Source organism: Physella acuta, unplaced genomic scaffold (genome assembly GCF_028476545.2).
Source record: "Physella acuta isolate Inbredline_101_S28 unplaced genomic scaffold, ASM2847654v3 ptg001524l, whole genome shotgun sequence".
Lineage (NCBI taxonomy): Eukaryota > Metazoa > Mollusca > Gastropoda > Physidae > Physella > Physella acuta.
The window spans coordinates 250,314-274,166 of NW_026733039.1; the positions used below are offsets into that span (position 1 = coordinate 250,314).

Here is a 23,853-nt window from a genome sequence, read left to right on the forward strand (position 1 = left end):
TCTTGAAGTCTCTAGAACCTGTGCAAGTCTCTTGGTATAGCAGGTTTTACCCGTGTCCAGAGAATCGCGTGCACCTGGCCAGTCAGGTATTTCTACCGGTCAGTCCCCTGTAGCCGGACAGGCCAGTCATTATTGGTACCCGCTGCCATGTCTTTGTTTTACATCCCCACCCCAGCCACGTCACGAAGATTTCCCCATTTGTTTCCTGCAGTAACCTGACTCCCCTATTGCCCACTCATGTTGTCAACTTAACCACGTCCAGACCTACAGCCTAGGGTGACATAGGGTTTTATTGCTATTTCTCTCATTCAACGTGGGATCGTCTTTTTAACCACGATATTGACAATATATCCAGTTTTGTCGCCTCAATATCGGAGTCAGGTAGGGGCTGCAACTCATATCAAAGGGACGAGACTCGGGTATTTCTAATTTAACACTAGAATATTCCTACGTGAAAGGGTCGCGGCCATTTAGCATGCAGCAATATTGTATTTTTGTTTTGTCTTGATCACATGAATGTCTTGGTCACACTGAGATAATGTACAGGTAAAACGTGGGAATTTACAGGGCACACATCCAGGACATATTTTAGTATGGCACATTAGACATGCTGTCTTAACACACTTTACAGACAGTCATGTTGGCTGAGTGAACATAGAGTGTCTCGGCTGTCTAGAGTGTCTCGGCTGTCTAGGGTGTCTCGGCTGTCTAGGGTGTCTCGGCTGTCTGGAGTGTCTCGGCTGTCTAGAGTGTCTCGGCTGTCTAGGGTGTCTCGGCTGTCTAGAGTGTCTCGGCTGTCTAGAATGTCTCGGCTGTCTAGGGTGTCTCGGCTGTCTAGGGTGTCTCGGCTGTCTAGGGTGTCTCGGCTGTCTGGAGTGTCTCGGCTGTCTAGAGTGTCTCGGCTGTCTAGAGTGTCTCGGCTGTCTAGGGTGTCTCGGCTGTCTAGAGTGTCTCGGCTGTCTAGAATGTCTCGGCTGTCTAGGGTGTCTCGGCTGTCTAGGGTGTCTCGGCTGTCTAGGGTGTCTCGGCTGTCTGGAGTGTCTCGGCTGTCTAGAGTGTCTCGGCTGTCTAGAGTGTCTCGGCTGTCTAGAGTGTCTCGGCTGTCTAGGGTGTCTCGGCTGTCTAGAGTGTCTCGGCTGTCTAGAGTGTCAGACTTTTGACCTGATCGTTATTTCTGCACAGCTAGTTCGATCATGTTACAATCATGATCAGGGAGGGAGGGCAGGGGTGTGGGGGGCGAAGGCTGTAACCCTATTTACCCCCATCACGTCCCCCACCATTTTTCTTTCTCCCACTGTGAAATATGATCTTAGTTTCTCGTGAACCTGCCTCACAGATCTTGGTCTTGTGTTATTTAATTTTTTTGTGTGGCCATGTTGCGTTGATTGCTCGTTCTAATTAGGCCAAGGACAGCGCAGAAAAGGAGCACAACCTTGATAAAAGCAATTAACTCAGTAGCCCCCCCCCCCCCTTCCCGTACCATCCGTCCTATTTGACCGTGATTGGCGTTGGCATTAATGAGATCTTGTTGGGTGATTGTGTGGCCATGACGGATTGTGCTTGTGTGGCCATGTCGGATTGTGATTGTGTGGCCTTGACGGATTGTGATTGTGTGGCCTTGACGGATTGTGATTGTGCGGCCTTGACGGATTGTGATTGTGTGGCCATGATCTATGACGGATTGTGATTGTGTAGTCGTGACGTATGACGGATAGTGCTCGTGCATCCGTAAAATGGATTGTGTAGTATGACTGACTGTGCATTAATGCTTGAAGTTTTGTGATAGTGGCTGTGTGATCAGTCCAAATAAGGGTGTTCTACTACCCCTGGTATACATGTGATACTGTATGTTTTGGGGGACCACATGACTCCTCTAATAAGATCAGATCGACGTATAACGGGGCAGTAACATCAGATCGACGTATAACGGGGCAGTAAGATCAGATCGACGTATAACGGGGCAATAAGATCACATCGACGTATAACGGGGCATCCACTTCCTACAATGCTTACGTGAGTCTACATTTTGACGTGGCCTTGACTTCCGGTTACCTTGATTTATACCACAACTCCTGGGAAGTGTGGGGTGGAGGCTTCTCCCTCCTATTCCCCCACCCCCCAGATGACCTGACCCAGTAACGCCCCTACCGTTTGGCCTCGTGTTAATTGACCTTGTTGTGGTCCAGAGCAATCTGTCAGGGCGATGATTCACTCGTACACATGCTTTAAACGTGTACACATGCTTTAAACGTGTACACATGCTTTAAACGTGTACACATGCTTTAAACGTGTACACATGCTTTAAACGTGTACACATGCTTTAAACGTGTACACATGCTTTAAACGTGTGCACATGCTTTAAACGTGTACACACTACACCATAATCTCCTGCAATTGTGTACCCAGTATATTACCATAGTTGTGTGTTATAACATGACACCAACGTATGTTATGTGCACATATGCGGCACCTGAGGTACTTCTGTATGAGCGAGACATTGTGCTACAAGAAAGTGATTGAAATATTCTCCCCAGAGCCAGTTTTTGTTACCTTTTATCTGTAAGGTCAAGGCTGAATTAGTTGGCTTGAGAAAAAAAATGGTATCCTTGAAATGTTCTCAAATATCTCGAGTTTCTGCATTTGTTATGGTCCTCTTGTGAGTCATGTTTTAACGAGGGGTGTGAATGGGTGGAGTTGGTGTACATGCTGAGAGAAGGGGGTGGGGGTGGAGGTTTTTATTTTGAAACCAAATCCGTGCTTCTTTAAAAGAATGTTTTTAATTTTATTTTGCCAGTTATTTCTGTGGTTGTCTCCCTTAGGATGGCTGTGGTCCTGCATAGTTTTTGGAAGGGGAGAAGGGGGAGTGGAGAATAAAAGCCTCAAATACCAAATGATATTTCATCTTTCAGTAATAAATTTGATTTCTTATTTAATTATGGCTTTTTAAATTGTACTCAGTGTTTGATCTTTTGCAAACAAAAAAAATAACAACACATAATGTATGATTGCAAAAATAAAATTGTGTGTTTTTTGCAGCTAAAATTGGATTTTATTTGCTGCCTTATAGTTCTACACCGCAGATGTAGAATGGTTTGATCACACTATAAATTAATCACGCTATAAATAAATAGATCAATATACAAAGTGGTCGGCCCGTGTGCCATACAAATTTTCTAGTCCCAATCCACACCTGTCCTCGTCGCCCCGCAGCCATTTCTCACCACACAGCTTGCGATATCGACCGACTGCAGGCAGGCAGGCACGAGGTCTGACCCGGGTCATCTTAAGGTCAAGGCTGCTCTTGTTGATAAACGTAGCCTTGATCAAAACATCCGCTGGCGCGTAGGCCCGGCGAGCTCGCAGTTTTCGTTTCCTAGCCTGTTTATGAAAATATTTTCCATTACCTTTTGAACCCTGCCATTAGAATTACGGCGAACAAACAAGAACAAAACATCAATGGTGAGGTAGACCAGGAGGAGTAAACAAACACATAGCGTGTGTTACTGTGTTGGTTAGGCTAAGTATTGCACATGCCATAGATCGTAACATACACGTCTCAACTTTGAACTGCAGGTCACAACATGGCTAGAGTAAGAAACCCCGTCACCGGCGTGCCATCTTGTTTTTGTACGCTGTTTGGCTTTTGTAGGTTATCGAGTCACAAAGGGGAGGGAGAGGGGGAGCAGAAAATATATTTCTAAAATGGCGGCTTGCAATAAAATGACATGCTGGCGTGCAAGTAGGGTGTACATTACAGTGTAAAGTTTCCGGTCAAATAAAGTTAACCCAGAAATAGTTGGTTGTTTAAAATAACGTTCAGCGATCAAATTACACTGGATAATATCCAATAGCATTCTCTGAGGTCGTTGTTGTTTTAAAATGTTAAATATTTGATGGCAAGTGTACAAGATAGTTTGCCATCTTGATTTATTGATGGGCCAGTGGGCGGCGAGCCAAGTGATAATCACGTGACTATTTTATGTTTCCGTTGTATTGTTGTTTTTTTAATGGGCAGGGGAAGTATCAATATAAAACTCCAAACTCTAGATCTAGTTACAAATATGTAAATAAATCATTACTGGCAGATTTTGAACATCTCTCCCCGACAATCCTGCATTGTTAGTTAGCTCTGCTAAAACCAGTCAGAGTCGGTTTTACAGGACCGGCTAAAAATAGCATCGGGCTTTCTTTTTCTTGCCGGCCTGACGCCATATTCGTTTTTAGATGCCGGTATCACATTTACTTTTTTTTTCCCCAACATGGGCAAGTGGGTGGGGGCTACGGCGGACCACCACTGGGGGGGTGCCTGCTGTTACATCACCCCTAAAGATTGTTGTACAGAAAGGAAAAATCCGCCAACACGCGTGGACACACGTTTGTAATTATCGCGGGCAAGTCGACCGTGACATTCCACAGCGCCTCCACACGATAGGGTTTTGCCGGTATAACAAGGGGGGCGGGGTACAGAGAGCGTTTTTTCATGTCGTTGGCGCTGTTAGTCCTGCCTTGACATTCGTTTACTGGCTGGCTCTGGTAGCTTGGTAGGGACAAGATATAAAAATATGTTGGTTCTTTTTTCTTCTACGGTTTTTACACAATATTTTTTTTCAAATATAAAAATATAATCGTGGGTTTAAAAAAATGCTGGTACATTTTCACCCCTTGCACACTCTTGAAGTCTAACTCGCATAAATAATATAAATGTATATCCTATAATCCAGGCCTATATTGTTGGGTTTATAAAAAACCCACACCTTTTCTAGCCAATATATTTATCTACCAGTCTCATTGTATTTCTTAGCCATAGAGTTGTGTCTGTTGGGTTCATTGGCTCGCTGTTATAATCCTTGTGTTGGTCACGTCACGTTAGAGATGTGCTGTTACATGGTTTGTAGCGTGTATCGTTACATGGTGTGTAGCGTTACAGTTACACAGGGAAGATGGCGCAACTGTCAAGTCCTGACATTTTGTAATACCACACTCTAGAGGGGGGGGGGATGTAAACACTAGGTTGCGCCATTTTGTCATGCCCCCCCCTCCCCTATAGTTGCATGTGTTTTTGTCTATACAAGGCTACCACTTGACGCCTGAGCATGTAACACAACACGGCTTGATAAAACACCCGCCTGGTAATAGACATTACCCGGTACCCGAACAATAACAGTGCCGACCTTGACCTACTGACCTCCTATACATGAGCTAACATGGTCGGTCACGGAGGGGGATTATACTAGAGGCAGCTGCTATCACGTGGTATAGAGATAGCTTTTGCTGGTCATGACCATACGACATCTACCAACTACCATCTTTTATCGCCATCTACAACACCACCATCCACTACTGGAAAAAAATTCGACACACCTGAGTGACTCCGAGAGTCTAAGATGACGTCACGGTGTCCATGACCTGACCGTTAAAGTGATGCAAGTCCAGCTGACACGTGATCATGCGTGACGGTAAGGACACGGTTGATTGGTCACATCACTGACCCTAACCTGACATTTGGTTTTGTTTATAGCCGGACAACTTCTGGTGACATCCTCACATAGTGGGGGTGGTAGGGTTAGGTAGGGGGTTTGTGGTTTAATGGTGGGGGGTGTTAGGGTTAGGTAGGGGGTTTGTGGTTTAATGGTGGGGGGTGTTAGGGTTAGGTAGGGGGTTTGTGGTTTAACGGTGGGGGGTGTTAGGGTTAGGTAGGGGGTTTGTGGTTTAACGGTGGGGGTGTTAGGGTTAGGTAGGGGGTTTGTGGTTTAATGGTAGGGGGTGTTAGGGTTAGGTAGGGGGTTTGTGGTTTAATGGTGGGGGGTGTTAGGGTTAGGTTAGGGGTTTGTGGTTTAATGGTGGGGGGTGTTAGGGTTAGGTAGGGGGTTTGTGGTTTAACGGTGGGGGTGTTAGGGTTAGGTTAGGGGTTTGTGGTTTAACGGTGGGGGTGGTAGGGTTAGGTTAGGGGTTTGTGGTTTAACGGTGGGGGTGGTAGGGTTAGGTTAGGGGTTTGTGGTTTAATGGTGGGGGGTGTTAGGGTTAGGTTAGGGGTTTGTGGTTTAACGGTGGGGGTGTAAGGGTTAGGTTGGGGTGTTAGCGTTAACAGTGTAGGTGTTACAGTAATCGTGTGAGTAGAAGGTGTAAGTAAATACTGTAGCCAACAGGTAGGTGGTGAGTATAGATTGCCACGGCCTCGACCTTCTTCTGCCCCCCCTCCCCCTCCTCGTATCATGAAAATCTGGCAGTAGTAAGCTGACGTCTGCAAGTGATGCGAGCCAAAAGTGTTTAATGTCTGCAGGCGTGTGGCAGATCTGTCCAGCTGGACCCGGGCCAAGTGCTCAGCTCTGTGGGCTGATGCTGGGTTGTGCTGATAGGGCACATTGTTAGGGCACATTGTTGGGGCATATTGTTAGGGCACATTGTTGGGGCACATTGTGTCTGTCTGAATGCTAGAAAAGTTTGCAGGTTTGGACATCTTATGTGCTGGACACATCAAACACCCACAAAAGACAACCAGAACCCAACAAATACAACCAGACACAACAAAACACTCTACCAAACACTTACAAACACCCAAACACCTGCCGTACCACACCGCTACAGCAAGACGTATACAATGTTTGACAACATTAAAAAACCAGCTGATTGATTTCCTATGATTTGTTGACCTAGCCGTCTAACGCTAATCTTAGTATCCCGCCATGACTTAACCCGGTTAATCATGACTCATTCAGTCACATGGGCAGTTAAAGTGCTGTTTACTTCTGGTGCTGTAAGTTCGTGTAAGATTATGTTATGCTTGACTTGTTCTTCTTGTTTCATCCCTGACCCCCCCCTCCCCAACCAGTGTGACATCCTCTCTAGTCATGTAGTGTGTTGATGGTGCTTGCATGTTAGACCCCCCCCCCCCCCACACACACACCCACCTCTAGATGGTGCTTGCATGTTTGACACACACCCCCCCCCACACACACCTCTAGATGGTGCTTGCATGTTAGACCCTTCCACACACACCCCACACACACACACCCACACACAGGCAGGTGAAACCCACAGGTCAGGTACTTGCTTTGATTGGATGTTGCCACATTGTAAAGTCATCATGTGCCAGTCTATTCATGAAAGATTTCATTGAGATCTGATACTTGATGGGGGGGGGGGGGGGGGGGGGAGGGGGGGGTGTCGGACCAATGTATTCACCGGTGTCCGTGTTGCCAGATCAAATTATTCAGAACTTTCTCAACAGTTATTTCATTTCTTCATTCAGTCTCACAATTATTACAGTTGTAAACGTTTTCATATAATTTAGAATCGAACCTGAATCCTTTCTATTCGATACCACGTTATTGTCTGCTTAGCTTGCAATCTGCTGCAGACATTATAAATGACAGTATCGGTCGTCTGCAAATGTTGCCAACATCTGAAGCCTCATAAACTGCTGGACAAAAAGAAAGAAATCCTGACAGTGTTATTTATGTCTCACTCACTAACCCTAACTTCAGTGCTACATCGCCGAAACTATAAATACGTGTGCTCGGTTTTATTTGGAGTGGTGTGTAGTTGTACCTAGCGCGTGCTATGGAGGATTTACAACTAAATAATGGCCGCTGCATTTCCCCATACACCCGTGACACGTCTAGTGACTACCTACGTCATCACTCCGTCACAGCGTCACTGGAGGGAATACGTCACTCGTGTAGGCGACATTTGACGTCATTACTGGTCACATTCTTCACTTCAAAAGATCTAGCATTGTGTTTGCACTGATGGTGTCTAAATATAGCCCGTGTCAAGGCCGTGTGGCCACCACTGATCTAGTCCATAGTCTGATGTTGTCCTATCATATGTGCACATCTTTACACATGAGTGGTTCTCATAGTCTGATGTTGTATTGTCACATCTGTACACGTCGATGGTTCTCAAGCTGCCCCCCCCCCCCCCCACCCTCCTACAACTGGAGCTTAAAACCGTCAGCCCCGAATCGCCCAGAGAAAACAAATGGAGTCTCCCTCTATACTATTAGTAACTGAGTCCCCTCTGCTAGCCGAGTGATTGACCATACCGCACACAGCGTCAGTGTTGTATGTTGGGTTGTTGGTGTCCGTACCTAATGGTGGTGGTTGTTGCAAGTTGAAAGGTCTCTGTTGGTGACGGTTGTTGCAAGTTGAAAGGTCTATGTTGGTGACGGTTGTTGCAAGTTGAAATGTCTCTGTTGGTGACGGTTGTTGCAAGTTGAAAGGTCTCTGTTGGTGACGGTTGTTGCAAGTTGAAAGGTCTCTGTTGGTGACGGTTGTTGCAAGTTGAAAGGTCTATGTTGGTGACGGTTGTTGCAAGTTGAAAGGTCTATGTTGGTGACGGTTGTTGCAAGTTGAAAGGTCTCTGTTGGTGACGGTTGTTGCAAGTTGAAAGGTCTATGTTGGTGACGGTTGTTGCAAGTTGAAAGGTCTATGTTGGTGACGGTTGTTGCAAGTTGAAAGGTCTCTGTTGGTGACGGTTGTTGCAAGTTGAAAGGTCTCTGTTGGTGACGGTTGTTGCAAGTTGAAAGGTCAATGTTGGTGACGGTTGTTGCAAGTTGAAAGGTCTATGTTGGTGACGGTTGTTGCAAGTTGAAAGGTCAATGTTGGTGACGGTTGTTTTATTCGAATTGTTATTGTTACTCGACATTTGGTATATCGACATTTGGTAATTTGTATTTGTTTACTATTTCAATCGCTTATTCTCTTGAATTATCCACAGCTATATATCTAGCAAATGTGTTTAGTAATGCGGACACACTTGGTGGTTCTAGGTGGTTGTATTTTAAGTTGAGTCATTAGTTTCTTAATTAGCTGCTTAATTAAAGCTGTACTAGATCCTGGCATTCCCGTTTTTAACTCAGATGTGTGTGTTGGGACTTCCCGATACTGACGTGTAATTGTAGACTAGACCTGTGTCTATAGGAGAATAGTTGACTCTCTGGGACTTCCCGGTACTAAAGTGTAATTGCACATTGTTGTTGCAGGCTGCACATTGTCGTGGCAGGCTGCACATTGTCGTGGCAGGCTGCACACTGTCGTGGCAGGCTGCACATTGTCGTGGCAGGCTGCACATTGTCGTGGCAGGCTGCACACTGTCGTGGCAGGCTGCACATTGTCGTGGCAGGCTGCACATTGTCGTGGCAGGCTGCACATTGTTGTGTGCGACAGGCTGCACATTGTCGTGTGCGACAGACTGCACATTGTTGTGTGCGACAGGCTGCACATTGTTGTGTGCGGCAGGCTGCACATTGTTGTGTGCGACAGGCTGCACATTGTTGTGTGCGGCAGGCTGCACATTGTTGTGTGCGGCAGGCTGCTCTCTAGTTGTATGTAGCAATGGTGTTGAACTGTAAAGGATGCGACAAAATGGCCGCAGTCACGTGGTTTGAGCTGTCAGATACGGAGAGACCACCATCTTTCATATGTTGGCCAACAAAACAACCTTACACCTTTGTTGGACGAGGAGGTGGGGGGTAGGGGGGGGGGTAGAAGTGTAACCGACATAACAGATGTCGCCCGTGGGTCAGGATAAACTCTACAAGTGGGTGACAGCAGTTGTGGGTAATAACAGGCCTGGTGACTCACTCGGTGATCTAGTGGTCGCTCACTCGGTGATCTAGTGGTCGCTCACTCGGTGATCTAGTGGTCGCTCACTCGGTGATCTAGTGGTCGCTCACTCGGTGATCTAGTGGTCGCTCACTCGGTGATCTAGTGGTCGCTCACTCGGTGATCTAGTGGTCGCTCACTCGGTGATCTAGTGGTCGCTCACTCGGTGATCTAGTGGTCGCTCACTCGGTGATCTAGTGGTCGCTCACTCGGTGATCTAGTGGTCGCTCACTCGGTGATCTAGTGGTCGCTCACTCGGTGATCTAGTGGTCGCTCACTCGGTGATCTAGTGGTCGCTCACTCGGTGATCTAGTAGTCGCTCACTCGGTGATCTAGTGGTCGCTCACTCGGTGATCTAGTGGTCGCTCACTCGGTGATCTAGTGGTCGCTCACTCGGTGATCTAGTGGTCGCTCACTCGGTGATCTAGTGGTCGCTCACTCGGTGATCTAGTGGTCGCTCACTCGGTGATCTAGTGGTCGCTCACTCGGTGATCTAGTGGTCGCTCACTCGGTGATCTAGTGGTCGCTCACTCGGTGATCTAGTGGTCGCTCACTCGGTGATCTAGTGGTCGCTCACTCGGTGATCTAGTGGTCGCTCACTCGGTGATCTAGTGGTTGCTCACTCGAGATACAGCTATCATCATCATCATCATCATCATCATCATTCCTTTGTGGCCCCTGGGGAGCAAAGGGCTGCAACCACACATCTCCAGCGGACTCGGTTTTGGGCTGCCCTCTTTATCTGTGCCCATGTGAGCCCAGCTGTTTTCGGCTCTTCTTCAACCGTTCTTCTCCATGTCTTCCTTGGCCGGCCCACCCTCCTTTTTCCCTGGGGATTCCAGTCTAAAGCATGCCTTGCGAGAGTGGGAATCATTCAAGATACAGCTATAGTTGGTGGGAATCATTCAAGATACAGCTATAGTAGGTGGGAATCATTCAAGATACAGCCATAGTAGGTGGGAATCATTCAAGATACAGCCATAGTAGGTGGGAATCATTCAAGATACAGCTATAGTAGGTGGGAATCATTCAAGATACAGCCATAGTAGGTGGGAATCATTCAAGATACAGCCATAGTAGGTGGGAATCATTCAAGATACAGCTATAGTAGGTGGGAATCATTCAAGATACAGCCATAGTAGGTGGGAATCATTCACGATTCAGCCATAGTAGGTGGGAATCATTCACGATTCAGCCATAGTAGGTGGGAATCATTCACGATTCAGCCATAGTAGGTGGGAATAATTCAAGATTGATACAGCTAAAACTGTAAAGTAAGTCAAGTGACAACAATGCAGATAAAAGACCGGTAGTTAGAGAACATAGACACGGCTTGTCACTGGTGTCAGGACCCATACAAGGGAGGTAAATCGTCTCAAGACGTGGACAAGGCGAGTAACTCTAGTGAAGACCATCTCACATAAGATCTAGAGAACAGAAGTTCTGGCCCCACATCGTCAAGGCGTCCTACAGCCCAACTCTACTTCACCTACCCAGACACCTGTCACTGGTGATGTCACCATGCCCCCATACATTGTTGGCATTTTAATTTCAGCCTTGTTTGGTTACTTGAGCTGACATTTAAAAGTGTCATTTTCAAATGTCACGCGCATGCCACTTGACACAGACTGTCTTCAAATAACGGCTTTTGTCTGCCGGCGGTATGGGTAGGGTGGGGTCGGGGAGGGGGTGATTGACGGATCGTGGTGTTGCGCAACCCATGTGACCTCGCCATCTCGTGTCCAGCTGCTCACCCGGCCAGCACGTGGTGGTCTGGGAGCGGGGAGGGCTGGCGGTGGTCTGACCACTCATGACCTGTCCTGACGGGGATCAGACGGTCGTGGTCAAACCTAGCCAGGTTGTAGTAGGTTTACTTCATGTCATGATTAAATCTAGCTAGATTAGGATAGGTTGACTTCATTAGGCTCATTACAAGGGACCATAGCACGCACATCTAGGACGTTTTTACCCCTCCCCCCTTCCCCAAACTTGTATACATTACATATGTCCACCACAAAATTACATTACAAATGAAGTGAACTAATGGACACATATTTAGGAGAAACTTTTTAAAATATGATTTTTTTTTATTTTGTATGTGGGTGAATACATTAATGTTCAAATAGAGAATATTTAACATAGTCATTAATAAATATTAATTAGCATATTCCTCCATACATTAACATACGTAACAAATTAGGCCTTAGCTAGCAGGGAGTTGACCTGGGGTTGACAATCGTTGCTTACAGATGTGTGCTGGGGTTCATGATTGTTTTGTGCTGGGGTTCATGATTGTTGTGTGCTGGGGTTCATGATTGTTGTGTGCTGGGGTTCATGATTGTTGTGTGCTGGGGTTCATGATTGTTGTGTGCTGGGGTTCATGATTGTTGTGTGCTGGGGTTCATGATTGTTGTGTGCTGGGGTTCATGATTGTTGTGTGCTGGGGTTCATGATTGTTGTGTGCTGGGGTTCATGATTGTTGTGTGCTGGGGTTCATGATTGTTGTGTGCTGGGGTTCATGATTGTTGTGTGCTGGGGTTCATGATTGCTGTGTGCTGGGGTTCATGATTGTTGTGTGCTGGGGTTCATGATTGTTGTGTGCTGGGGTTCATGATTGTTGTGTGCTGGGGTTCATGCTTGTTGTGTGCTGGGGTTCATGATTGTTGTGTGCTGGGGTTCATGATTGTTGTGTGCTGGGGTTCATGCTTGTTGTGTGCTGGGGTTCATGATTGTTGTGTGCTGGGGTTCATGATTGTTGTGTGCTGGGGTTCATGATTGTGTGCTGGGGTTCATGATTGTTGTGTGCTGGGGTTCATGATTGTTGTGTGCTGGGGTTTATGATTGTTGTGTGCTGGGGTTCATGATTGTTGTGTGCTGGGGTTCATGATTGTTATGTGCTGGGGTTCATGATTGTTATGTGCTGGGGTTCATGATTGTTATGTGCTGGGGTTCATGATTGTTGTGTGCTGGGGTTCATGATTGTTGTGTGCTGGGGTTCATGATTGTGTGCTGGGGTTCATGGTTGTTGTGTGCTGGTGTTCATGATTGTTGTGTGCTGGTGTTCATGATTGTTGTGTGCTGGGGTTCATGGTTGTTGTGTGCTGGGGTTCATGCTTGTTGTGTGCTGGGGTTCATGATTGTTGTGTGCTGGGGTTCATGATTGTTGTGTGCTGGGGTTCATGATTGTTGTGTGCTGGGGTTCATGATTGTTGTGTGCTGGGGTTCATGATTGTGTGCTGGGGTTCATGATTGTTGTGTGCTGGGGTTCATGATTGTTGTGTGCTGGGGTTCATGATTGTTGTGTGCGGGGGTTCATGATTGTTGTGTGCTGGGGTTCATGATTGTTGTGTGCTGGGGTTCATGATTGTTGTGTGCTGGTTTTCATGATTGTTGTTTACATATGTGAGTGCCATCATGGCACTATGTGGCAGATGATGCTCTTGTCTGATGCCTATGTCAGTAATAGCGCCAATAAATACAGCGGTACTCAAGGTTTTTAGAACTGAAATATCAACATCCTTTTGTATTTTCACAGCCCCTGGGTAGTGTGAAAAAATATTTACAATAAAAAACCTTTTGTTATACCTATCTTATAAGTGCACTAAAATTCTAAAATAAACACATTTTATTATGTGGTAGCGGTGACAGTGTAGGTCGCTCAAGAAATGTTTGCAATTATTTTTCGCGACCGACTTGTGCTGCTAAAAATACGTTTAATGGTTGTTGTTTTTTAAGTTCGTTTAACAGCTTGATTTCTTCTGGCTAAGCATCCATAGTCTTAGACTTTGTGTCCTCGAGAGTGGCTTCCCTTAAGAAGGTCGTGCTATGTACCGACACGACGGTGAAAATCGTTAAACACCGGATTGGTCTACAATGTTTTTAGGACGGCGGTTCTCACACTGGTACCCTCTGGCCACTTGCGTCATTCTTTTGTTTTCATTTCTTCTACTCTTCTGGCGGCTTTCCTCTCACCCTACCCCTCCCCCTCCTCCCCTCCCTTCCCAGCCGGTGAATTTTGTTTGTTGTACTCTCTACATTCCTGGCGCCCACACGGTCAAGGTCGTTAGATTTGGATCAATGTGTCTGTACTAGACAAACAAGACCTACCCCACACGTACACCCCTCCCCTCTACTGGTATGTACCCTCAAGTGTTTGGCCCATGTTTAGATGTCTCTAATCACGTGACTTGTCCCCAGGGTGTTATGTCCAGTCTCCTGTGTGTCTGTGAATGTCTGTAGGGCAAAAAAAAAAACAATCATCTGACGTAGGAAGATGTAGACTGGGTGCACTTGTCATCTTTTACTGCTAGAGAATATGAGCTGGCTGTTACTGTTATCTGACCTGACCACAACAGGTACTCACCCCCCCCCCCCCCCCCTGCCCAGACAGATGGACATATCTAACAAGAATGTATGTGTGCTCACATAAGCCACGACGGACACTCGGGAAATACTGCCAGTGTTGTCACACATAATCTCTGATATCCCAACATACTATCCCAAACACAGCATTATCCCATTGTGACATAGTGACAAAACCCTGATCTAAATGTAGCCAGCCTGTAATGAAGCCACATAATGAATTACTTCCTACTTTCATCATATCCCTGTCGGAGTTGGAAAATTTCCCCTCTTGAAATTTTTTTGTTTTTACTTTGAAACCTTGCCAAGTTGGTGTGTGACACGTCTATGTTGACACACTGACCTCAGTGTTTGCACACACTACACGCTTGTTGACTGGGCAGGTTGAAAACACGGTGTTGTTGTCTAGCTGATGATAAATCTGGTCACATCTACTCTACATTGTGTTGTTGTCCAGCTAATAATAAACCTGACTTAATCTAACGACTCTGTTTTTTATTTGACAAATGGTTGCTTGATTGCTAATGAGTCATTAAGTCTTTATATTATTGCTATACCCTGTGGTCTAGCCCCCCATCTAATGGCCTAGACCCCCCCCCCCCACCGTATCTCACTCAGTAGACCCCCATGTATTCCAAGAGCCGAGTAACGTGGCTTCAACTCAGCCATACAATTCACACCTCTGTTAAACCACTTTAACCCATATGTATGTTATCACGTGACTGTATAGTTTCTCTCATCACATATGTATGTTATCACGTGACTATATAGTTTCTCTCATCACATATGTATGTTATCACGTGACTATATAGTTTCTCTCATCATATACGTATGTTATCACGTGACTATATAGTTTCTCTCATCATATACGTATGTTATCACGTGACTATATAGTTTCTCTCATCATATACGTATGTTATCACGTGACTATATAGTTTCTCTCATCATATACGTATGTTATCACGTGACTATAGAGTTTCTCTCATCATATACGTATGTTATCACGTGACTATAGAGTTGTTGTTTTTGTCCCGCCCACAGACGCCGCCCCACAGGCCAAGTCCCCCGGGGGTCACAACAACGACGAGGCCATGGTGGACACGGCCCCCACCCAGGACGAGTTTGTCAGCGACGCCTTTGGTGAGCAGACGATCGACGAGGAGGACATCCGTAAAGAGATGGAGCAGCAGCTCAGGGTGGCCTCTGATCTCAAGGAAGGTCAGTACCTCAGGTGGGGGGTCGTGGGTCACGGTGGGGGGGGGGGGGGCTAAGGTTGGGCTAGCTGTGAATGGTTGATATATTTTTGCTGGTTGGGATTGGTTGCTACGAGTGTCCATGTCAAAAATGGGTGCTATGTGCTGTCTAGCTTAGGCTAGCTTAGACTAGGTTAGTTTGCTGAACATTATTTCCATAGACAGACGTTGGGTGTCATGAGAAGGGGAAGTGTAGGATGCCGACGACAGATTGTGTTTTATTTTGTTGTGCTTTTTTGTGTTGCATTTTATATTAAAAAAACTTTAAATGTCCGTCACCCCCTCCCCCCACCGTAGTGTTCATTCTGAGATCCTCTTCCCTCACCTTCCCTACAACACACCCACACAATAACACCCACCCACACAATAACACCCCCACACACTAGAGAACACACGCACACATACGGTAAGATACTAACGTATAAAAAAACGTGGAATCGATAAATAGATTGTGCAATATCAAAAGTTTTACCATAGTATAGTTAAGGTAAAGGCAACTATTATTCACCCCACACAAATATTTCAACCCACACATATATTTCACCCCACACATTTCACCCCACACATTTCACCCCACACATTTCACCCCACACATTTCACCCCACACATTTCACCCCACACATTTCACCCCACACATTTCACCTGACGTGCTCCCTCCTTACAGTTTCAGAAGGAGCCTGGAAGCAGGAATTAGAAGAGAAACTTCTAGAACAGAGAGGCATGCTTGAGTTTTCTTGTTTTGCTTGAGCTTTGTGCTTTCTGTGGTGGTGTTTGTTGTGTGATGTGTAGATAACACTAGCCTAGCTCTATGTGCTGGCTTCTAGTTTAGCTCAGGGCCATCAGAGACTGGTGGGGTTGTATGATAACACCAGCCTGGCTCTATGTGCTGGCTCCTAGTTTAGCTTAGCTCAGGGCCATCAGAGACTGGTGGGGTTGTATGATAACACCAGCCTGGCTCTATGTGCTGGCTCCTAGTTTAGCTTAACTCAGGGCCATCAGAGACTGGTGGGGTTGTATGATAACACTAGCCTAGCTCTATGTGCTGGCTCCTAGTTTAGCTTAACTCAGGGCCATCAGAGACTGGTGGGGTTGTATGATAACACCAGCCTGGCTCTATGTGCTGGCTCCTAGTTTAGCTTAACTCAGGGCCATCAGAGACTGGTGGGGTTGTATGATAACACTAGCCTAGCTCTATGTGCTGGCTCCTAGTTTAGCTTAGCTCAGGGCCATCAGAGACTGGTGGGGTTGTATGATAACACCAGCCTGGCTCTATGTGCTGGCTCCTAGTTTAGCTTAGCTCAGGGCCACCAGAGACTACATGAAATTACATGATATTACATGAAAGTTGTTGTAAGCCCCGTGTGGCACGACACACTGCGCATGCGCTGTTAATACTTGCCTTTCTCTATGATGTAACCGTCACTAACATCTAATGCTAGACTAACGTAGGCTGGTACCGTCAGACAACACTGCCCTGACGTAATACATTGAGATTCCTGATTTTCGTTTGTTTGACTTTGGCATGGCAGAGTTTCTTACAGGCATATCTTCGGGGGGTAGAGACACCACCCCCCCCCCCCCAAAGTTTCTAGAAGAAACACTGTTTGCATGTCTGACCGACTGTCATTTACATGACTGGTCGTCATGTGACTGATGACCGCCTAACAGGTGACTGACAACCAGTCACATGACTGATTTCAGACGGCCAGTCATGTGACTGGCTGTCTGTCACCTGACTGATGAGCACGAGTCACGTGATTGCCCACAAGTCACGTGACTGGCCGTCTGTCACGATGACCCCCAGTCACGTGACCGATGACCCCCAGTCACGTGACTGAGCCAGGTTTTCCCCCTGCAGTGCTAGAGCTGGTGGACCAGCATGAGGACGTGGGGAGTGAGGAGGATTGGGAGAAGGAGCTCATGGAGGAGATTATGGACATGAAGGAGTGAACGGGGTAAATAGCCCGAGGGATCTGACTCACGGATTGTGTCCCCTGACTCATGGATTGTGTCCCTTTTCTTTATAACAGCGGGAGATAACTTACGCCATTTTTTTTTCAACATTATTTTTTATTTCTCCCTCACTGCCATATATACATTGTTTTCTTCAGTTGAATTCTTATTTTCCACATGGGGCTGTTGTTTTTCTTTTGGTTGTGTGGTCACCCTTTGAGCTCCTCAGATCATGAACGCTGAACAGAATAGATGGAGGTTGTAGGGTTGTATCACCAACCTGTAGCCTTAGTGTTACAACCTTGGGGTTGTCAAGTGTTGACGTGTACATCACGATTGGTTAAACATACTGGCCACTACCTACTGGCCGTGTCAATGGCCGTGTAACAGACTATTATTGTGAATTGTATATGGAGTGTCAATGACCACTTGGAGTGTCAATGACCACTTGGAGTGTCAATGACCACTTGGAGTGTCCATGACCACACTTGGAGTGTCAATGACCACTTGGAGTGTCAATGACCACTCGGAGTGTACATGACCATCTGGAGTGTCCATGACCAACTGAAGTGTACATGACAAATCAGAAGAGAGGCGTTGACATGTCATGTCATGTTTTATTTTACCCCAGTCCCGGAAGGTCGCGGTGACCTAGACCTATCCTACATTTCTTTCAGCTTTAATTGTTCTCTGAGTTTAAACAAAAATCCTTTAGACTAACGCAATGTTCTGATGTAATTATTCTCTTGAGTTTAAACAAAAATCCTTTAGACTAACGCAATCTTGTAGGCTGACCTGTAACTTTGGTATTTGTAGACTCCACTCCCGCAGTAATGACAAGACAATTATCTGCTCCCCATCCTACTCGCTATTATTATCTCCCTTTGTCTATAGATATTAATAGCAAACCTGTCGTCTTTGTTCATATTGACATTTTGTGGGTGTGGGGGTGTGGACATTTTGTTTGTATGGGGGTGTGGACATTTATCGTGTGTCTCGGGTCCATTTTCTCTGTTCCACATAGGCCCAGCTGACATGTTCCCTCTTGGCCCAGCTGACATGTTCCCTCTTGGCCCAGCTGACATGTTCTCTCTTGGCCCAGCTGACATGTTCCCTCTTGGCCCAGCTGACATGTTCCCTCTTGGCCCAGCTGACATGTTCCCTCTTGGCCCAGCTGACATGTTCCCTCTTGGCCCAGCTGACATGTTCCCTCTTGGCCCAGCTGACATGTTCCCTCTTGGCCCAGCTGACATGTTCCCTCTTGGCCCAGCTGACATGTTCCCTCTTGGCCCAGCTGACATGTTCCCTCTTGGCCCAGCTGACATGTTCCCTCTTGGCCCATTGGCACAGCTGACATGTTCCCTCTTGGCCCAGCTGACATGTTCCCTCTTGGCCCAGCTGACATGTTCCCTCTTGGCCCATAGGCCCAGCTGACATGTTCCCTCTTGGCCCAGCTGACATGTTCCCTCTTGGCCCAGCTGACATGTTCTCTCTTGGCCCAGCTGACATGTTCCCTCTTGGCCCAGCTGACATGTTCCCTCTTGGCCCAGCTGACATGTTCCCTCTTGGCCCAGCTGACATGTTCCCTCTTGGCCCATTGGCACAGCTGACATGTTCCCTCTTGGCCCAGCTGACATGTTCCCTCTTGGCCCAGCTGACATGTTCCCTCTTGGCCCAGCTGACATGTTCCCTCTTGGCCCAGCTGACATGTTCCCTCTTGGCCCAGCTGACATGTTCCCTCTTGGCCCAGCTGACATGTTCCCTCTTGGCCCATTGGCACAGCTGACATGTTCCCTCTTGGCCCAGCTGACATGTTCCCTCTTGGCCCAGCTGACATGTTCCCTCTTGGCCCATTGGCCCAGCTGACATGTTCCCTCTTGGCCCAGCTGACATGTTCCCTCTCGGCCCAGCTGGCATGTTCCCTCTTGGCCCAGCTGACATGTTCCCTCTTGGCCCAGCTGACATGTTCCCTCTTGGCCCAGCTGACATGTTCCCTCTTGGCCCAGCTGACATGTTCCCTCTTGGCCCAGCTGACATGTTCCCTCTTGGCCCAGCTGACATGTTCCCTCTTGGCCCAGCTGACATGTTCCCTCTTGGCCCAGCTGACATGTTCCCTCTTGGCCCAGCTGACATGTTCCCTCTTGGCCCATTGGCCCAGCTGACATGTTCCCTCTTGGCCCATTGACCCAGCTGACATGTTCCCTCTTGGCCCAGCTGACATGTTCCCTCTTGGCCCAGCTGACATGTTCCCTCTTGGCCCAGCTGACATGTTCCCTCTTGGCCCAGCTGACATGTTCCCTCTCGGCCCAGCTGACATGTTCCCTCTTGGCCCAGCTGACATGTTCCCTCTTGGCCCAGCTGGCATGTTCCCTCTTGGCCCAGCTAACATGTTCCCTCTTGGCCCATTGACCCAGCTGACATGTTCCCTCTTGGCCCAGTTGACATGTTCCCTCTTGGCCCAGCTGACATGTTCCCTCTTGGCCCATTGACCCAGCTGACATGTTCCCTCTTGGCCCAGTTGACATGTTCCCTCTTGGCTCAGCTGACATGTTCCCTCTTGGCCCAGCTGACATGTTCCCTTTTGGCCCAGTTGACATGTTCCCTCTTGGCCCAGCTGACATGTTCCCTCTTGGCCCAGTCGACATGTTCCCTCTTGGCCCAGTTGACATGTTCCCTCTTGGCCCAGCTGACATGTTCCCTCTTGGCCCAGCTGACATGTTCCCTCTTGGCCCAGCTGACATGTTCCCTCTTGGCCCAGCTGACATGTTCCCTCTTGGCCCAGTTGACATGTTCCCTCTTGGCCCAGCTGACATGTTCCCTCTTGGCCCAGCTATTGTGTTCCATGTCACCCCGTGGTTCCCTGATCCTGACAGGGAACCCGTATGAACGTCTGGAGTATCACAGCGGACCGACAACTCCCACCTGAAGGAAGCCATCTTTGTTTAGTTTTCTATGTTCTCTCTAATGGACATCGATTTTTTGCTTTCATTGTGTGTGTCGTGGTGGGGGGGAGGGGGTTTATTCTTTCGTAGCTCACATCTTTAGGTCTGTACTGGTTGGTAGCTGGTGATGGTAGTTGGATTAGGTTAATATGTTCTACAGACAGCTGTTAGGTGGGGGGGGGGGGGTCATACAGACAGTTGTTTCATGTCCCATGTCAGTGCTATGTTACATGGCCAGTGCTATGTTACATGGCCAGTGCTATGTTGTCCCCAAGTAGCGAGCCAAGTAGCCTTGAGATCAGTGGGGCAATGAAACCACTAGTCAGCTAGAGACGTCTGGCCTAAGTACCGTCCACACCTTGGATGTTTACCCTGACACTGCCGCTCTGCTCTGGGACTCTACAACTGCCGTCATGTCTAAGCTACAGATTCCGTCATCCGTCTTTAATGTTCCCACACCCCTCTGTAGCTAGGGTCAGTTTTATTTTTTACAGAGGTTCCCACACCCCTCTGTAGCTAGGGTCAGTTTTATTTTTTACAGAGGTTCCCACACTCAGCTGTAAGTTGGGCAAGTTTTCCCACCGGCTAACGTTATTCTGTTTGGTCAGATCCCAACCATTTATATTTGGCTTCAAACTTGCCTCACAGCAGAAAACATATGGTTCACTATTATTGGTGGGGGGGGGGGGGTCTATTTGAAGGAAACACTGACTATAGCAGTTTGAGAACCTCTGTATCATACCTCGGTGATGGGCTGATGCTGGTACAACTATACATAACACCGTCTCTGTTCCTAACATTCTTACTTAATCAGCTTTATTAGTGCATGGCCAGTGCTTAGAGTTTGAATTCAAGTACATTGCATTTTTCTGTATTAATCCTTTATAAATATTTTAAATGAAAATAAAATATCTTATCTAGTAAATATTGTTAAAGCTAAATATTAAATATCTAATTTTTTTTATCCAATTACTTTTTCAAATTAAATTATTACTTGTGTAACAACATAATCGATTTTTTTTTCTTTTCAACAAAATTGTTTCCTAAAGTTATTATCTTTCCTGTGCAATATGTTGACTGGAGTTGTCCCCCTGTAATGTGCTGACTGGAGTTGTCCCCTGTAATGTGCTGACTGGAGTTGTCCCCCTGTAATGTGCTAACTGGAGTTGTCCCCCTGTAATGTGCTGACTGGAGTTGTCCCCCTGTAATGTGTTGACTGGACTTGTCCCCCTGTAATGTGCTGACTGGAGTTGTCCCCCTGTAATGTGCTGACTGGAGTTGTCCCCCTGTAATGTGCTGACTGGAGTTGTCCCCCTGTAATGTGCTGACTGGAGTTGTCCCCCTGTAATGTGTTGACTGGAGTTGTCCCCCTGTAATGTGCTGACTGGGATTGTCTCCCTGTAATGTGTTGACTGGAGTTGTCCCCCTGTAATGTGCTGACTGGAGTTGTCCCCCTGTAATGTGTTGACTGGAGTTGTCCCCCTGTAATGTGCTGACTGGGATTGTCTCCCTGTAATGTGTTGACTGGAGTTGTCCCCCTGTAATGTGCTGACTGGAGTTGTCCCCCTGTAATGTGCTGACTGGGGTTGTCTCCCTGTAATGTGTTGACTGGAGTTGTCCCCCTGTAATGTGCTGACTGGAGTTGTCCCCCTGTAATGTGCTGACTGGAGTTGTCTCCCTGTAATGTGTTGACTGGAGTTGTCCCCCTGTAATGTGTTGACTGGAGTTGTCCCCCTGTAATGTGCTGACTGGAGTTGTCCCCCTGTAATGTGCTGACTGGAGTTGTCTCCCTGTAATGTGTTGACTGGAGTTGTCCCCCTGTAATGTGTTGACTGGAGTTGTCCCCCTGTAATGTGTTGACTGGAGTTGTCCCCCTGTAATGGGCTGACTGGAGTTGTCCCCCTGTAATGTGCTGACTGGAGTTGTCCCCCTGTAATGTGCTGACTGGAGTTGTCACCCTGTAATGTGCTGACTGGAGTTGTCCCCCTGTAATGTGTTGACTGGGGTTGTCTCCCTGTAATTTGTTGACTGGAGTTGTCCCCCTGTAATGTGCTGACTGGAGTTGTCCCCCTGTATTGTGTTGACTGGAGTTGTCCCCCTGTAATGTGCTGACTGGAGTTGTCCCCCTGTATTGTGTTGACTGGAGTTGTCCCCCTGTAATGTGCTGACTGGAGTTGTCTCCCTGTAATTTGTTGACTGGAGTTGTCCCCCTGTAATGTGCTGACTGGAGTTGTCCCCCTGTATTGTGTTGACTGGAGTTGTCCCCCTGTAATGTGCTGACTGGAGTTGTCTCCCTGTAATTTGTTGACTGGAGTTGTCCCCCTGTAATGTGCTGACTGGAGTTGTCCCCCTGTAATGTGCTGACTGGAGTTGTCCCCCTGTATTGTGTTGACATGAGTTGTCCCCCTGCAATATGTTGACTAGAGTTGTCCCCCTGTAATATGTTGACTGGAGTTGTCTCCCCGCAGGTGACGACTGGGAGAGAGAACTCCAGCAGGAGCTGCAGGACTACGAGCTGGTGGGAGGGGAGGGTGACGACACTGATGCTGGCAACGACGAGCTGGAGAGGGAGATCCTGCAGCAGTTGGAGGAGGAGGCTGGGAGCATATCTTAGCTGGGAGGACATTTTATCTGGGAGGACATAGTAGTAGGGAGGACATTTATCGGGAAGCATATTTAAACTGGGACCATATCTTTTAACATTTTAATAGGGAGGACATTTAATGGGAAGACATTTAGATAGTAGGACATTTAGATAGTAGGACATTTAGATAGTAGGACATTCTGGTAAAAAAGTAGAAAGGAAAATTTATCTGTGAGGAAGTATAGTTTGGATATCTTAGATGGGTGGATATTTAACTGGGAGGAGGTTCTAACTAGGAGGACATTTAGCTAGGAGGAAAATTAACTAGGACATTTAGCTAGGAGGAAAATTAACTAGGACATTTAGCTAGGAGGAAAATTAACTAGGACATTTAGCTAGGAGGAAAATTAACTAGGACATTTAGCTAGGAGGACAGTTTTGATGTTAGTTTAGCTGTGACATTGTAACTGAATCATGCTGTTGGTGGAGCAGTTCATTGAACTTGAGACACTACTTGGTTGTTTTTTTCAAATTTGGTTTGAGATTTGCCACCAGCTCTGGATGTAATATCAACCAGATAAGGTTTGCAGGTCTGTTGTTCCATATTTTTCATGTTCCAATACTTTGTGGGTCATTGATAAATTTGAGGGAATTTTTTTTTACCTGTTGTTTCATGTTTATTGTATAATCCAACATTTAAATGTGACAGAAATAAAAACAGTTTCCAGGTCAAAGGTTACTTCACATACATCATCCCAGTCATTGCTACACGTTATTTCAATCATTTTCTTCTTCTTTTTTCAACTTTTTAATTATTTTTTATAAAATCATAGCAGGCTACTTAAATAATAAACAAAAACAAATAATTAAAGCATAATATTAGATCTAATTTGATTGTAGGCCTACCTTTGCTAGAGAAGAAATTTTTAAAGAGAAATTTATTTTTTGTCCTGTCAAATGTTAACCTTTAATATCCTGGCTGTTATCAAATATTAAAGATTTATTCTCTTGGCTTGGTTTACACCCAGACCAGCTAGTATGAATAAAAAATATTGGTTTGTAAAAACACACAGTTAAAACAACTGGAAACTATTGGTTTATGATAAACTCTGGATTTATTAAAAACTTGAGATGTTTTGCATTTGCTTTTAACT

General features: G+C 46.6%; 1 protein-coding gene across 5 annotated transcripts in view; it reads left to right on the plus strand.

Annotated features, from left to right (window-relative positions):
- The window catches only part of LOC131928591 (synapse-associated protein 1), a 45,051-nt gene extending 21,535 nt beyond the window's left edge, over window positions 1–23,516 (plus strand). For 2 of the 5 annotated variants that reach the window (XM_059284658.1, XM_059284661.1), the window contains 3 exons: window positions 15,009–15,185; window positions 15,885–15,938; window positions 22,584–23,516. In XM_059284658.1, the coding sequence (XP_059140641.1) occupies window positions 15,009–15,185; window positions 15,885–15,938; window positions 22,584–22,729 (377 nt within the window). In that variant the 3' untranslated portion in view covers window positions 22,730–23,516. Of the gene's footprint in view, window positions 1–15,008; window positions 15,186–15,884; window positions 15,939–17,078; window positions 17,176–22,583 lie in introns of all 5 variants that reach the window. The other 3 variants (XM_059284659.1, XM_059284662.1, XM_059284660.1) reach the window with 3 other exon arrangements.
- Window positions 23,517–23,853: the final 337 nt, after the last annotated feature.